General features: G+C 34.1%; 1 protein-coding gene across 1 annotated transcript in view; it reads right to left on the reverse strand.

Annotated features, from left to right (window-relative positions):
* Window positions 1-1,457: 1,457 nt before the first annotated feature.
* The window catches only part of LOC134231321 (telomerase protein component 1-like), a 40,445-nt gene continuing 27,492 nt past the window's right edge, over window positions 1,458-14,410 (reverse strand). The window contains exons 43-54 of the mRNA XM_062713257.1: window positions 14,226-14,354; window positions 12,896-13,003; window positions 12,306-12,456; window positions 12,009-12,148; window positions 11,497-11,708; window positions 11,024-11,093; window positions 9,846-9,973; window positions 9,331-9,501; window positions 8,889-9,006; window positions 7,643-7,867; window positions 3,451-3,597; window positions 1,458-3,231 (exon numbers count right to left, since the gene is read on the reverse strand). Of these exons, the coding sequence (XP_062569241.1) occupies window positions 3,100-3,231; window positions 3,451-3,597; window positions 7,643-7,867; window positions 8,889-9,006; window positions 9,331-9,501; window positions 9,846-9,973; window positions 11,024-11,093; window positions 11,497-11,708; window positions 12,009-12,148; window positions 12,306-12,456; window positions 12,896-13,003; window positions 14,226-14,354 (1,731 nt within the window). The 3' untranslated portion in view covers window positions 1,458-3,099. The remainder of the gene's footprint in view (window positions 3,232-3,450; window positions 3,598-7,642; window positions 7,868-8,888; window positions 9,007-9,330; window positions 9,502-9,845; window positions 9,974-11,023; window positions 11,094-11,496; window positions 11,709-12,008; window positions 12,149-12,305; window positions 12,457-12,895; window positions 13,004-14,225; window positions 14,355-14,410) is intronic.

The raw sequence follows: 14,410 nt of genomic DNA on the forward strand, positions 1-14,410 counted from the left end.
TTGGTCTGATTTCAATATAACTTGGCACTCAAGTAGACTACACTAAGATACATAAAATAGTGCATCGGTTTTTGATTTCGATGAACAGTGTTGCCATTGTTACTAAAAATAATAATGTCTCTTGAAATTCCTTTAAAACGCTACTCCTTCTATAGTTTTGGTCTGATGACAATGGCTTCTTTTCTCATCCTTTGTTTTAAATACAAACCAGTAGAGCTACAGTCTCGACAGAGACTTCTGGTTTAAATTTTGCAGGCATCTATCACACTTTGTCAGTTGTTGCATCTTGGGTCCTCAACAAATGGCAGCTAAAAAGTAAGTCACGGTGGACTAAAGTATATCAGGAACTTATTGGCTTAGAATCATCAGACTTTGTCAGTTGAGTCATCTTGCATCCTTGGAGTATATCAACTGAAAAGCAAGTCACCAGACCTGCTGTTGAAATTTTATGGCTATATTTATACATTGTATACTTCATGCATTGATTGGCTTAGAATCATCAACACTTTGTCAGATGATGTATCTTGAGTCCTCAGGGTACATGTATATGCTAACTGAAAAGTAAGTCACCATTACCTACTTTTAAAATGTTTTGGCTATATTAAAATATTTCTGGTACCAATTGGCTTAGAATCATCAAACTTAGTCAGTTGATGGGTTCTCAGAGTTGGTCAAGTGAAAAGTAGGTCACCATGAGATCACTTGATAGGGACATATTGTAGGTGTCAGTAATATACTATGAGTTTCATCAAGAATGGCTTGGGAAATGCTCTAAGTAAGGAATGATTATAAGGACGTAATTGACAAACTGTCCTAACTTGTGGATATCCAAAGAAAGTGAGCATGACATCAGTTGTTTAGAACACCTCTTTGTAATATATTCCCAGCATTTTGAAATTGTTTGGAGATTGGTCCTAAGTAAGGCGTGACATTAATCTGGAAACCTTTAGTGACATTTACAAGTAATATTTTTTGCATTTTAATCTTATATGCAAGGGTGCTAATTTGGCAATTGAATTTTTAGGTGACTGCTTCCAGTGTTACTTCTATATTCCTGTAGTCTTGGTTATTGACCAGATTGGTCAAATCTCCATCACTGAAATACTGTTAAAAGAAAAGGAAGACTTTTAATTTCTTCAGTATTTTAATATAAACAAAAACAATATCATGTAGAAATTGTGTATAACTTTTGCTTCCTGTATGGAAGACTGCTAGTCAACACAACTTTCTACAAGTGTTAAAATAAATTTTTTTACTATCACAAATATTTCTTTTATACAAGTTTAAAGATAGATTACCCTTATAATAATCTGTTTACTTAACACAAAAAGTTTAAAAACATCTAAACAAAGTCAAATTGTTTACTAAATCCACCCCCTGCCATCCCTGGATGCTGTATTCAAGATGACTCCTTAGGATGTTTGAGTTAAATTGAATATTTAAAAACTTTTAAAAAAAATTATTACATGTCGGTAAATGATAAATTTGTCCCTGTATTAATTAAACACCAGTAAAGATATAAGAAATATCCCTTCTACCCCTCATTGAAGAAGAAATTGCAGTCACTATGACCTTTCAGGATTTATATTAATTAAAAATTTCAAATCAAGACTTTCCTTATAAATTGAAAGAATAATTCTGACCCCCTCAGCCCCCATCCCAGTCATTTTTTGCCTTTCCCCAGAGTTTGTTTCAAAAGATTAAATTAAAAAAAAATTAACTTGTGGTAGCAACTGAGAGACAATAGCACACTAAATAGTTGAAACCAGGCCCCTTTAAATACATACCTTAATTATCATAAACTTTTTAACCTTTTAGTTCTTTTTAAACTTATTCTCGTGTCTTGGTGCCAATATTTCAAGTTTTGAACATAAAAGAACATAAAAGATGTTACAAGTACAAGTTCAAACTGCTTAGCTAATTTAGCAATTTATATTCAAATTGAAATAAAAAATCAATTACTGATCCTTAAAGTAATTCTTCAGCAAGACAATACTTCATTTTTTTTAAATATTATATATCTCTTGCACTTCCATAAATTTGTTTCTATTTTCTATTTTAATTTGCTTGCCTCCTGTTGTTCAGTATCACAGTGTAATACAAATAACATACAGTTAATAGAAAGAACACAATCAATCACAATATCAACATTTAAATCAGAGACTAAAATGTCTTCTATCTTACAATAGAGATACGTGTATAATTAACACAATTACTGATAATCAGCAACAAATTTGAGGAGAAATTGTTTCTTTAAAAGAAAACTACTCACATTTTTTTCACATTACATTCACATACATACATACATACATAATTACATCAATTTATGCTTATTTTTTAACACAATATTGAGAGCACTGTATATCAAAACAAGGCTCTTTGAGGTCCTCATGATGCAACACAAAAATTGAACATTTTTTTTTCTTTTTCTTTTTTTAATATTTAATAACATTGCTGTATTCTCCCACTTCTATGGACTAGGATGTTAATTCATATGTATTAATGATTAATTTATTACATGATATACAAATGATGTACAAGTAAGATAAATAAAGAACAACATATTAGAAACTCTGTCAGAGTGAATGTCTGTCACATAAACCCAGAGAAAAATCAGAGAATAAGAATATAAATACTACTAATACTCGTGTATCACAGTGTGGCTATTTGTCAAACAAAATATAAATAATTTAAACAATAAATTCATACCATGATTTTTTTTTTTTCAATATCACTCCAAATGAAAAAAAAAAATGCACATACATGTAATATGTATAGACTATTTTTAAGATGCACATTATATGATTATGCAGAAATAAATTAATGCTATTCACAATTCAAAACACACAGATAAATGATGTTACAATGAATAAATAGGATTTCATCTCTACTAAGATTAGAAATTATATTATCTCACAGCACATTAATGAAATTTGTGAGATAAATAAAGGATGAAGGACAGATGTATGTTTTGTTAACAAGAAGTTTTTGAATACAAATCTTAAGAATTTATTATAAAACAGCCACTGCCTATTGCTGCAATGTTTCACATTGTTTGCGTATGTTTACTAAGTCCCTAGATCTTTACAACATCTGACATTATACTCCGTGGTACTCGACCACAAAGAAGTGGATGTTCCCCAGCTCGTCTCCACAGATCAGCTCATTCTGATTGGAACCTTCCACGATCTCCATGCTGGTCACTGGTGCTGGACACAAAAACAGACCCATCTACAGAAAGAGGGAGAAAGCTGCATCAATTTTCTGTTTTTTCATGACATATACATACATGTATGTTAAGCCTTGTATGAATGCAAATCCAAAGAAGTTCTCAATGTTTGAAGAAGAATGCTAGGTTCTACTTTATATTCAGTGTATACAATACTTTTATATACAAATAAAAAAACTCCTTCATTTAATCAGGATCCACCCCCCTAGGATCTTCCTTACCTGTTCCAGTCCCTCAGACAACACCTGTTGTGGCGTAGTGTAAGATCTGGTGCAGTCTATCCTCCAGGCCTTCACGGAGCGGTCCAAGGATGACGTTAACACCAAACCATTCACGACCTTAACACAGGTCACATCTCTTTCATGTATCTGTAGAATGTTTTCAAAATAAATATAATATTACTCTTTATATTTGTTTGCTATGTTTGATTGTTGTCTTATACACCTATACACTTTAAAACACAAATATAGTTAGACACATTTCTTTCCTCTTAAAGGTTAAGTAACCATGCCATGTTATTATGTTCCCCAAACGAAGTTGGGGAACATCTTGTTTTTACTCTGTTTCTTATTATTAAGGTCTTCCGTTTCCAACGGAAGACCTTATTGTTTTCGTTCGGTTTCTTTTTCCCTATTATTATCATTTTTTTTCTTACCGATTTTTGTGCACGCGATTTCTCGGAAACGGCTCGGTGGATTTTTATGAAACTTTCAGATCTGATAGATAGTGATCTGAACCTTACTGGTAATTTTTTTATATGTACGACGTCACTTCCGGTCGTGAGATATGGACGATTTACTGATTTTTAGAGGGTCAGTTTGTCCTGGTAACTCCTCCTAAACGACTTAAGATATTGAGTCAAAATTTACAGTGAGAGTAGAGGAAGGTTTGCTGAAATGCATATGAGTTGCACACTTTTCTAGCGTAAAAGGCACCGGAGATCGGAGGGGCCCAAAAAATGTCTTAGAAATATCTCACGAAGTTTGACACCTTTTGTTTTATATCTTTTTACCTGTTCATAATATTTGTTAAAACATATTGAAGAAAAGTTGTGCAAAATGTTAAGAGCATTTATATAATACCAAGAAAAAGGGGCTGACCCCTCAAATTAGGGTCTCAGAAGGGCAAAAAGTCCTTTATTGATATCTCTTTTATGAACAATATTTTGTTATAAATTACTAAAGCAAAAATGTTTATCTTAACAATTTGCAACAATATATTGTAAAATTATGATCATAGATTACAAAATAAGGAGCCATAAGAGGTCAAAATATTTAATATTTCGATTCTTTATACCTCCAAAGGGAGAACGATTTTTATAAGCAGTATTGAATAAAAGATGTTTAGAATCGCATTCTAAACAATAGACAACCATTAAACTTTTGCATTTATAGCTTTTTTTTAATGTTATATAAATCAACCAGAAGTCTCTGTCGAGACTGAAGCTCTACTGGTTTGTACTTAAAGCAAAGGAAGAGAAAAGTTCTTAAGCCGTTGGGAATTGAAACTTTACCAGAACAATAAAAAAAAGAATAATGATCCTTGATTAAGTTTCTTTATGTTCTTAGTATAGTCTACTTGCATGCCACATTATATTATATTCAGACTTAAACTGTATTTGGAGTAGCATTTTGAGAGTATTTAACAGAAATTTCTATTTTTAGTAACCAAAGCAATAATGTTCATCAAAGTCAAAAACTGATACATGTATATAGAATTTTGTATCTTAGTGTAGTCTACTTGTGTGCCAAGTTATATTGAAATCAGACCAAAACTGTAAGAGGAGTAGCATTTTGAAAGAATTTCACAGAAAATTCTATTTTTAGTAACCATGGCAACACCGTTCATCGAAATCAAAAACCGATACACAGAATTATGTATCTTAGTGTAGTCTACTTGTGTGCCAAGTTATATTGAAATCAGACCAAAACTGTAAGAGGAGTAGCATTTTGAAAGAATTTCATAGAAATTTCTATATTTAGTAACAATAGCAACACCGTTCATCGAAATCAAAAACCGATACACAGAATTATGTATCTTAGTGTAGTCTACTTGTGTGCCAAGTTATTTTGAAATCAGACCAAAACTGTAGGAGGAGTAGCATTTTGAAAGAATTTCACATTAAATTCTATTTTTAGTAACCACGGTAACACCGTTCATCGAAATCAAAAACCGATACACAGAATTATGTATCTTAGTGTAGTCTACTTGTGTGCCAAGTTATATTGAGATCAGACCAAAGCTGTAGGAGGAGTAGCATTTTGAAAGAATTTCACAGAAATTTCTATTTTTAGTAACCACGGCAACACCGTTCATCGAAATCAAAAACCGATACACAGAATTATGTATCTTAGTGTAGTCTACTTGTGTGCCAAGTTATATTGAAATCAGACCAAAACTGTAGGAGGAGTAGCATTTTGAAAAATTGTTTACAGACAGACAGACAGACGGACAGACAGACAGACGGACAGACAGACGGACGGACGACGGACGCATTACTATCGCATAAGCTCTTCTGGTCTCTGACCAGTAGAGCTAAAAAATTAAATCACATGAAAGAAGTCTTGATATCATAATGTTTTAACAAAAATTTTAGTCAAAATCATATCTCATCTTATCGAAAAATCGGACGGAAGACCTACTCGTTGCTCGCAACGAGATCGTTTCTAGTTATTTTTCTTCTTCTTCCTGGGTACTTTTTTGTCCGCGAGTGATCTTGTTAACTGTTCACCCGAAGTAGGTAAAACCCTTTTAGGGTTAGTAGACATGTTATGTAGATTTGCGGAATCAAGGTCATTTTGCGCGCACGTGCTTGCAAGAGCGCGCACGTGCAACACGTAAAATGACCAATATAATAAATATGGCCGTAACTTCTCTATTTTTTGGTTATATGCTTTGAAACTCATAATATAAATATATAATAGTATTATACACATGATGACATGATCAAAATGGCGAGATCTCACACGCATGCACGTGCGCTTTGCTCTGATTGGCTGAAACTAAAGTCTCAAAATCTTTCTTGTTTTACGTCATAATCCTTTGAAATTTTGAACTTAGTCACACATTATGAAGATCTACAGCACGATATATAATAATTTTCATGAAAACACGTACATGCGCGTGTGCTGGCAAGAGCGTGCATGTGCAACATGTGAAATTACCAATATAACGGATGAAGTCGTAACTTTTCTATTTCTTGATGGAATTTTTTGAAGCTCACAATGCATGAATATATTACACTGTAGTAGTATAGACAAGATGACATGGTCAAAATTGCAAGATCTTACGCGCATGCACGTGCGCTTTGCTCTGATTGGCTGAAACTAAAGTCTCAATATCTTTCTTGTTTTACGTCATAATCCTTTTGCAATTTTGAACTTAGTATTAATTATGAATATCTACAACATGATATATAACAATTTTCATGAAAGCACGTACATGCGCGTGTGCTGGCAAGAGCGCGCACGTGCAACATGAGAAATTACCAATATAATGGATGAAGCCGTAACTTTTCTATTTCTCGATGGAATTTTTTGAAACTCACAATGCATGAATAAATTAGTAGCATAGACAAGATGATATGGTCAAAATTGCAAGATCTTACGCGCATGCACGTGCGCTTTGCTCTGAATGGCTGAAACTAAAGTCTCAATATCTTTCTTGTTTTACGTCATAATCCTTTGAAATTTTGAATTTAGTAACACATTATGAAGATCTACAAAATGATATATAAGAATTATCATGAAAGCATGTAAATCCACGTGTGGTGCAATCTGATTGGCTAAAACTTTACATGCCTATATCTTTCTTGTTTCTCAACAAAACAGGACAACGTTTAGAATATGAATAGGTATTATGGATTCCTACATGATACTGCTATCAAAATTGAATGCAAGGACGTGCTTGCATGCACTTGCCCACACGCAATGTGTAAAATGAACAATATGTTTGAAAAACGATAACATTTATATTTTTATGACTTTTTATTGATTTTTGGAATATAAAGATATGTTTATGGTTTAGACAACATGCCATGATCACCTTGCACGTGCATATACATGCGTTAAATGACAAAAAGTTGATATCATTGTAGCTTTTAAAATTCTTCAATGAAATCCTGCGATACTAAGCATATTTAAAAAAGTTTTAAAGGAAATGTGCACAAAAAGGGAGTTGGGGAGCGTTTGGGGAACATCTGTAACGGTCCCCGTTACAATTAGAACTAGTTTTCATTCTGTTGATACAATTCAGATTTATTACTGTGTGGACATAATTCACTTTTAATGATTCAGGCTTACAATCCCTAAATAGAATGGACAGTTGCCTCTTACAGATATAACTCATCTTCAATGGTTCAGGCTTACAATCCCTGAACAGAATGGTCAGTTGACCTTTACAAATATAACTCACCTTCAATGATTCAGGCTTACAATCCCTGAACAGAATGGTCAGTTGCCCCTTGCAATCTCCCAGAAGACGAGGCTTTTCTGTGATGCCTGACAATTTCACCTCTTTATCCAGGACTGCCCCACACAAAATCATATTCAGTCCTAGTTTATGTTCTGGTACTTTCTGTTTTATGTCTGCCACACATTTAATGTCATTTTTCTTGGTGACACTCAACTCACAAGTTCCCTTAAAAAACAGAAAAAAATCAAATTACACTGAAATTTTCTAACAAGTCATAAATATACGATTGAAAAATTAAACAATTTGAGTCCTCCTTTTTTTCTTCCTGTAGAAAAATAACCATGCCTGTGTCAAAAAAGTATTATTAGTCCCCTACCAGTGAAACCGGAGGGGACTATGTTTCCTCTGCGTCTGTCCATTGGTGCGTCTGTCTGTCCCCATGTGACGGCTATGTCTGTCTGTCAGTCTGTCCTACTTGGTTTTCCGTACTTTTTTTCTAGATGCTTGCAGATATTGAGCTAAATTTTGGTATGTGAGTGTGTCTTGATGAGTTACAGATCAAATTTGAATGTTGTTTCGCTTCACTGATTTTTGACAGAATTACGGCATTTTTAATTTTTCATAATGTTTTAAGATCGGGTTCGTGCTGTGCTAAATTCCGAAGTTTAACTTGTTAAACATGAAGCGAGAAAAAGACGTTGAAAAAATGAGATGAATTTTAGTCTTTGTATGAATTGGATTATTTTATTTTGGTTAAAGGGATGCACAACCTCAAAATTTTAACATCAAGCAGTTTTACCTTGGTCATAATTTTGCATATCATAAAATGACATCCTAAAGAAAAAGGGGAACCCAGTAGGGGACTTGTATTGCTTATGCAATACTTTCAGAATGCTTGTTAATTTAAAGAAAGCATCAATAAAGTTCATATCAAGAAAAAAAATGATTACTTTAAGATTGGCTACCGAGTGCAAATTTTCCTGATTAGTAGCCATTTTTGACATAAAGGTCATATGTCAGAGAAATTCATGCTGAAAAAGTACCGGTATAGAGAAATATGACAAAGTACCACCCTTACCTTGGCTCTACGTATGAACAATTTCTAAAACAAGGCAAGTTACTGACAAACAATATGATGAATTAAGAATATCAGCAGTCTCATTTAAAGTCACCATTTTGTAAGTTCTGTGGTCAATACAATGTATAATGACCTTGTCAGCAAATACAATCTGGTGACTGGCATTACCTTGGGTGAGAGTGAGCCAGTTAATTGGAGGACCTGCACCATAGAGTCCGACATCATGACTGTTAGTTCCTGACCCTGGAACATCATGTTCATTACCCAACTTCCACTGTCCACAGACCTAAATATAACATAATGATGTACCCCAAGCTGTATATACATGTATCTTCAGCTCATATATCGTATAAATAGAATTTTTAGCAAGGATTTAATTTTGGCATTATTAGCAAGATTGCAAAGATCACTAAAAATCAATTGCATTTTTTTTGTAATAGCTTCTTAAGTGAGCATTTAAAAATGCTAAAATTACTTATCGCTAAAAATAAAATACCAATTTTTATGGAGAAATTGCTAAATTTGCCTCTCCCTAAAATTTCCACTTATGCAGTAATTCTCAAATGAATCAAGATTATTACTTAGCATGCACACATCTCAGTTTTCTTACCCGAGCTCTATGGTTTTCAGTGGAGATTTCTGGTCAGTGTTGATGACGGTCACCCTGGCTCGGTCCCACTCTGCACTGACCACTACCTGACCACTGCTAGCCTTGGAAGCCTTGTGCCACACGACGCACGTCACTGGAGATTTCATCTTATATCTGTTCACCTTCCTCATTCTGGAAATCAAAATCACAGTCTGTATGGGAACAGGACAATGCACAAATCAAATAATAATTTAAATTTTATTGCCGATGCATAGCAAGAGGCAAGACCCTCAAAGTGATGTAGCATATTGATAATCATAGTTTCCATAACCCTAAATAATTAATAATGTAGTATACATTCAAATTCTATGAAAGAAAAACAGATTAAAAATGGATACTCAGCTGTAATAAATTTACAGTTATAAAAAAGGAGCAAGAAAATTGAAAAAAAATCTTATTGGTCTTAACAGCTATGGTGAAGTAGTTTAGAGTATTGTCAGGTATTTTCCTACTGTTCTGTGACTACAATGACTTACAATGTGGCGGCTCCCCCTTGGCCTCCCTGACATTTCCACTCATAGAACATTTCATCGTCCCCTCCTGTTACAAACTTCTTACCGTCGTGCCCCACAAAACAGCCAGTGTTCACTGACTTAGCATGCACCTGTAAGGTCATATAATCAGTGTTATGAGGAAAGATTCAACATCTACCATATTAAATGTACAAACTTATAAAATTCAATGCACATGTAAAATGTACAGGAGAAAACAAACTAAACTTGTAGATTACCTTAAAGAAGATGAAAAACTTAACAAGAGGCCCAAGGGCCACATTCAAATGAGCAAATTGAAAAACACAAATCAGATCAAAAATGAAAAGTTTACTCAGTTGTAATAAATTTACAGCCTTCATATTAATACAGCATATGACTTTGCTGTTCTTGATAAAAGGATTTTTTAAAAACATTTTCTTCCTATACTATCACTAATCACTGCTTTGAAGTACTTGAGAAGACGATTTTCCTATAAATTCCTATGTAAAACTTTGATCAGCCATTGTGGCCCCATCCTACCCCTGGGGGTCATGATTTGTATAAACTTGAATCTACACTACCTGAGGATGCTTCCACATGAGGTTCATCTTTCCTGGCCCAGTGGTTCTTGAGAAGAAGATTTTTAAAGATTTTCCCTATATACTCCTATGTAAAACTTTGATCGACCATTGTGGCCTCGCCCTACCCCCGGGGTCATGATTTGAACAAACTTGAATCTACACTACCTGAGGATGCTTCCACATGAGTTTCATCTTTGGCCCAGTGGTTCTTGAGAAGAAAATTTTTTAAAAATGCCATTAATTTTTCACTAATTCATAATTATCTCCCCTTGGAAAAGGGCGTGGTTATAAGAACATATATAATCCCCTTCACCTAAGGATACTTTGTGGCAAGTTTATAAAATTCAATGTACATGTAAAGATGAAAATGTGAAAATTAAACTAAACTTGTAGACAACAGACAAATTTTGATCAGAAAAGCTCACTGGAGCCTTCGGCTCAGGTGAGCTAAAAAGAAGTTTTATGTCCATATCATTTATTAATTTTTAATAAATAATTTTAAGTGTGTTATAAATGCAGATTATATATGAACAAAGATATTTTTCCTGTAGTAACACAGTCAGCTCCTAGTGGTCCAAGTATAAATCAGAACCTACTTACCTTCAGTGACTGTACCAGTTGTGTGTCACCCGTGTCAGGGTGAAGTCTCCACAACTTAACATATCCATCCCTGTAAATCACAACACAATAATTAAATCATACTGTTACAGTAGGTGCTTAGGTGCTTCAGAAATGCCAGTGCATATAAAGATAATGGCTATTCAGGGTCTAACAAAATATCTTAATTGCTGTGAAGTCTTTCAAATTAAAACTGTTTTACATTACTTATCTTTCTTTTTGGAATGTGTTTATTATCAATTCTTAAGAAATCAATTTTTTTCCCAATAAAATACCATCTTTAAAAATATTTGAGTGACTTTCAATGAAATACCATATTCTTAAATATATTATTTTGAAATTCATTATTCTAAAAATGTTACTTTCTTTAGCAATTAAATGACCATTTCTTTTTCCTGCAAATTACTCTCTAAGGCAGATAGTAACTCAGTCACATGACAGAAAAATTCCCCGACCTGCTTCCTGTCAGTAGACTGTCACCGTCACTGGAGACAGAGGTGAAGGTCACAGGAGCGTCATGACAACTGGTCGCCGTCTCCGAACTGAGAGTTGGCTTCCACAGTCTGATGGATTTATCCAGTGAACTGGTACACAGGTTACCATGGGAATCAGAGGCCACACTTAGGATTCGGTCATCATGACCAGTTAAGTTAGCCAGCTCGTTTGCCTATAACGGGAAAAGTCAAGTTTTAAGCTTGAACCATACAACAGACTAAGCAGCAAGTGGCTAAATATTGAAATATCAGTTTATATTAACCAGTCAATCAGACATTTATGTTTAGTGGTGCAAGATATACAACACCCTACTAGCTTGGACTAGTGGATTAACCCTTTAGCTCAATGGGTACAGATTAGGACTGGCAATCTATAAGTCACAGGTTCAATCCCAAGTGGAGACAAAACCTGTTTCTGTTACATTTATAAAGTTTATTCTTGCACTGTAATGATATAAGACTATAAATCAGACCTGTAGTGGATTCCAGAGTCTGACGGTGCCGTCATCAGAACAGCTGGCCACCAGTACATCTTCCATGTCTATTTTGGGTTTCTTCTTGCTTGGCTTGGTTTCTTTTGGTTCAGCTGACCAATCGCTGACCACTTCCTCCTCTACAATAAAAATCACCTGGTCACTGACAACATTCATAATACAGGTAAATACCATAGGTGTGAGTTATCTGGTCAAACATCATACCACATGATTACAAAATTGACAATCTTTAACAGCAGCTTATGGATAAAATTGCAAGAAAAAAAAACCACTGACCCTCATCCACTTCTGAGGATTCTGACACCTTGACCACTAGGGCACAGTCATTAGCACACTGGGTGTGTCCGTGTAGGGTGGTAATTTCTGTACCTTTCTGTGACCACACTTTGACTGAGCCATCACTGCAGGCCGAGACAATGCAACCATACTACAACAGATGAAATCACGTTATACAGCTTAAGAAAATGACATTATATAGTTATACATTACTAAAAACCAAATTACAACAAATAATTGACATGTTATACAGCTCTACATCCATTATACGACTTAATGAACTTCCAAGACGATTATTTTATTTTTACTTATAATGACTTATCCTGAACTTAACAGAGGTGATGGTTTGTTCATGTACTAAAGATTTGTACTGAATTTAACAGAAGTGGTGATTGGTTAGAAATAAGACTTGCACTGAATTTAACAGACATAGTGATTGGTTAGTGTAAAGACTTACACTGAATCTAACAGAGGTGGTCATTGGTTAGTGTTTAAGACTTATGCTGAATCTAACAAATTTGGTGATTGGTTAATGTTAAAACTTACGCTGAATCTAACAAAGGTGGTGATTGGTTAGTGTAAAGACTTACACTGAATCTAACAGAGGTGATGGATGCCATGTGACCTGTCAGTTTGAACTTTTCTTCCCCCGTTTTCACGTCCCAAACTTTGAGATTGAAATCTACAGATCCTGTAACCTGTAGAGAAAAAAAGAAATTAATCATAAATGAATGATTAGGACATGAACAACAGAGAAAGTTTTCCAGTAAAGCTGTTATCATTTTATTTTCAGGGGGAAGGGGGCAATGCTAAAACTTAACCACTCAGTTGCTACAAAAATCATTTTAAGTATACTGTACAGCAGGAAATTAACTCGCGGAGTTAATATTCGCTATATTCGCGGAAAAAGAAATTCCGCGAATTCAACATACAGTGAATAATTCTTTAAAAAGATTTACTAGTATTAGGATAAACTGAAATTTTACTGTTACCTGTGATAAGATTCTTTAAATCTATTTAATTATCTTTCCGTACAAGCACAAAGACAGTAATTGATATATTCGAGATGTAGACTGTCTTTATAATTATGGGGGTATATGGATTAATTACAAACTCATAGTTGTTGTTGATGTTTTTAAAGCTTATTAAAGTTAAATAGATTTCTATAGCTAATAATTTATTTTGCCACCTAGTACAGCTGTAGACATGCGATGTAATTATCTAATAAAACATACTTGTTTAATATTCACCATTGCGTATCATTCGGTCATTACATTTAATCAAGGCACTTACGTATTAAACAGGGTAAAGGCAATTATTTGATTTTAAAAAATTAAAAATTTGATTACGGTACAATTTTTTTTTTTGATTTGGACTCGAAAATTAAAATAATTAAATCTGAATGCGTAACATTGTGTTGACTTCAAATCAGGATCAGTCCAGTGTTTCGTAATTCAATCGAGCTCAAAATCGACACAATATATAGACTTGCCTTGTCTGTCTGATATACAGACTTTGGGAAGATAGAGACGATAGGAAATATCAGTCTACACAATAAATACCTAAAGAAAAATGCTTGCAGGTACTGTTAAAAAAATGTATGATTTTTCCTTTCCGCGAATTCAAACGACCGCGATTTGTCGAAAATTGAACAAATCGCGATCTTTTCCGACCGCGATTTTAACCTGCTATACAGTATGTATCAAGAAAATTAAGGTATGAAATAATTACAAAGCTAATTTATTTTTATTAACCCTTTTTTTTTGGTTACAAAAATCACCAAGGGTGGCTGTGTAATTTATTTGATTCCCAGATCTAATACATTGTAATTGGAAAATTAAAAGCATACTGCAGCCACTCACAGCTATCATAGCTGGGATACATTTTTTGATCTATTATTTAAAACCCTTGGTTACATACAAGGTAATCTCCGATGTTTGACCACTGACAATCTGTGATCCAGTCCGAGTGACAGGCATGAAGTTTCTGGACGGGGGCGGGGTCAGTGGGGTCAAGGAGACAGCCCAGTACATCCCAAATATACACCGACTGTAGGGAAAAAAAAATACATTCATATGTAAACAAAAGACCGTAACTAAATAGGT

Source organism: Saccostrea cucullata, unplaced genomic scaffold, assembly GCF_032062105.1.
Source record: "Saccostrea cucullata isolate Sc308-1 unplaced genomic scaffold, CSIRO_AGI_Scuc_v1 ctg32, whole genome shotgun sequence".
Classification (NCBI taxonomy): Eukaryota; Metazoa; Mollusca; class Bivalvia; order Ostreida; family Ostreidae; genus Saccostrea; species Saccostrea cuccullata.